General features: G+C 46.0%; 1 protein-coding gene across 8 annotated transcripts in view; it reads right to left on the bottom strand.

Moving 5' to 3' along the window:
• Positions 1-2,500, bottom strand: part of LOC129831733 (RNA binding protein fox-1 homolog 1) — an 83,580-nt gene that overhangs the window by 60,218 nt on the left and 20,862 nt on the right. For 7 of the 8 annotated variants that reach the window (XM_055895188.1, XM_055895180.1, XM_055895197.1 and 4 more), the window contains exon 3: positions 110-253. In XM_055895188.1, the coding sequence (XP_055751163.1) occupies positions 110-253 (144 nt within the window). The remainder of the gene's footprint in view (positions 1-109; positions 254-2,500) is intronic. The other variant, XM_055895172.1, reaches the window with a different exon arrangement.

The raw sequence follows: 2,500 nt of genomic DNA, 5'->3' as shown, positions 1-2,500 counted from the left end.
ATTGTTTAATGCAGGATGTTTCAGTTGTACAGTAAATGTAGTAGCATTTTACATTTGGAAATGATTCACTTATGGGGGATAAAATAAGGAATTGTAGTGTAATACTCACGCCAAACATTTGCCTGAGGTCCGGGTCCCTGAACCGGAAGGGTATGTTGGAGACATGGAGTCGCTTGGGCTGAGTCTTACTGTTAGAACTGTCAGACGACTGGCTCTGCTGCTGACTGTCTGTCTGAGACTCCTCCTCTGTCTGCTGGGAGGATGAGGGGGGAGGGAGGGAGGGAGACAGAATTATACACACAAATAAAAACTAAACATAGAAACACACGTTGACCTCTAGTGTCATACTAGAACAGCTGGTCTATACTATAATGACTCTAGAGGTGAACAGCGGATCTATACTAGAATGACTCTAGAGATGAACAGCGGATCTATACTAGAATGACACGAGGTGAACTGCTGATCTATACTAGAATGACTCTAGAGATGAACTGCTGATCTATACTAGAATGACTCTAGAGATGAACAGCTGATCTATACTAGAATGACTCTATAGATGAACTGCTGGTCTATACTAGAATGACAGTAGAGATGAACAGCGGATCTATACTAGAATGACTCTATAGGTAAACAGCTGATCTATACTATTTTCTCTGATGAATCCCCTTTCCGATTGTTTGAGGCATCCGGAAAAAACTTGTCCGGAGAAGACAAGGTGAGCGCTACCATCAGTCCTGTGTCATGCCAACAGTAAAGCATCCTGAGACCATTCATGTGTGGGGTTGCTTCTCAGCCAAGGGAGTGGGCTCACTCACAATTTTCCCTAAGAACACAGTCATGAATAAAGAATGGTACCAACACATCCTCCGAGAGCAACTTCTCCCAACCATCCAGGAACAGTTTGGTGACGAACAATGCCTTTTCCAGCATGATGGAGCACCTTGGCATAAGGCAAAAGTGATAACTAAGTGGCTCGGGGAACAAAACATCGATATTTTGGGTCCATGGCCAGGAAACTCCCAAGACCTTAATCCCATTGAGGCAGGTGGACAAACAAAAACCCACAAATTCTGACAAACTCCAAGCATTGATTACGCAAGAATGGGCTGCCATCAGTCAGGATGTGGCCCAGAAGTTAATTGACAGCATGCCAGGGCAGATTGCAGAGGTCTTGAAAAAGAAGGGTCAACACTGCAAATATTGACTCTTTGCATCAACTTCATGTAATTGTCTATTAAAGCCTTTGCCACTAATGATATGAAATGCTTGTAATTATACTTCAGTATTCCATAGTAACATCTGACAAAAATATCTAAAGACACTGAAGCAGCAAACTTTGTGGAAATTAATATTTGTGTCATTCTCTAAACTTTTGGACACGACTGTATATTTACACTCAAGTCAGTCTTGTTCAATTGTTTGGCCTGAGAAGACCAACACACACACACACACACACACACACACACACACACACACACACACACACACACACACCAACACCCCACCCACCCACCCACCCACCCACCCACCCCACCCCACCACACACACACACACACACACACACACACACACACACACACACACACACACACACACACACACACAGTACAGTACAGTCAGCTCCATGCTTAACCCAGTTACAGAAAGAGAATACTTTCCATTCCTCCCTCAAACAACTCTGGGCTGCTGGCCAGCTGAAAATACAGTCTGTGTGTTTACAGAGGAGGAAGCATACGGATGACAGGCTGCTGTTACACCCCCCCCCCCCCCACACACACACACACACACACACACACACATGCGCACACACACACACACGTATACACACACACACACACACACACACACACACACACACACACACACACACACACACACACACATGCGCACACACACACACACACACACACACACACACACACACACACACACACACACACCACACACACACACACATGCGCACACACACACACACACCACACACACACACACACACCACACACACACACACACACCACACACACACACCACACACACACACACACACACACACACACACACACACCACACACACAACACACACACACACACACACACACACACACACACACACACACACACACACACACACACACACACACGTATGAGCAGCAGCAGCGTGTGCCATCTGTGGAACATTCATTGTACAGGCAGCGGACGACTACACTTCAAACCAGGAAATAAAACAGAGATATATCTTGTCTTTTTCTGCAGCATCAGACGCTTCATCTAACTGTCAGAGGGGGAGAAGAGAGACAGGTTTTCCACATATTGCTGGAGAGAAGGAATGAAAGGAGAGAGAGAGAGAAACAGATACTGATGACTGGAGAGAACTAATACTCTAGGGAGTGAGGGAGGGGCGGAGGGAGGGAGGGAGGGAGACAGAGAGAGAGAGAGAGAGAGAGAGAGAGAGAGAGAGAGAGAGAGAGAGAGAGAGAGAGAGAAATTTGATTCCTAACAG

Source organism: Salvelinus fontinalis, chromosome 2 (assembly GCF_029448725.1).
Source record: "Salvelinus fontinalis isolate EN_2023a chromosome 2, ASM2944872v1, whole genome shotgun sequence".
Taxonomy (NCBI): domain Eukaryota; kingdom Metazoa; phylum Chordata; class Actinopteri; order Salmoniformes; family Salmonidae; genus Salvelinus; species Salvelinus fontinalis.
The sequence above is the reverse complement of the archived record's forward strand: the minus strand, read 5'-3'. Positions and strand labels throughout refer to the sequence as shown.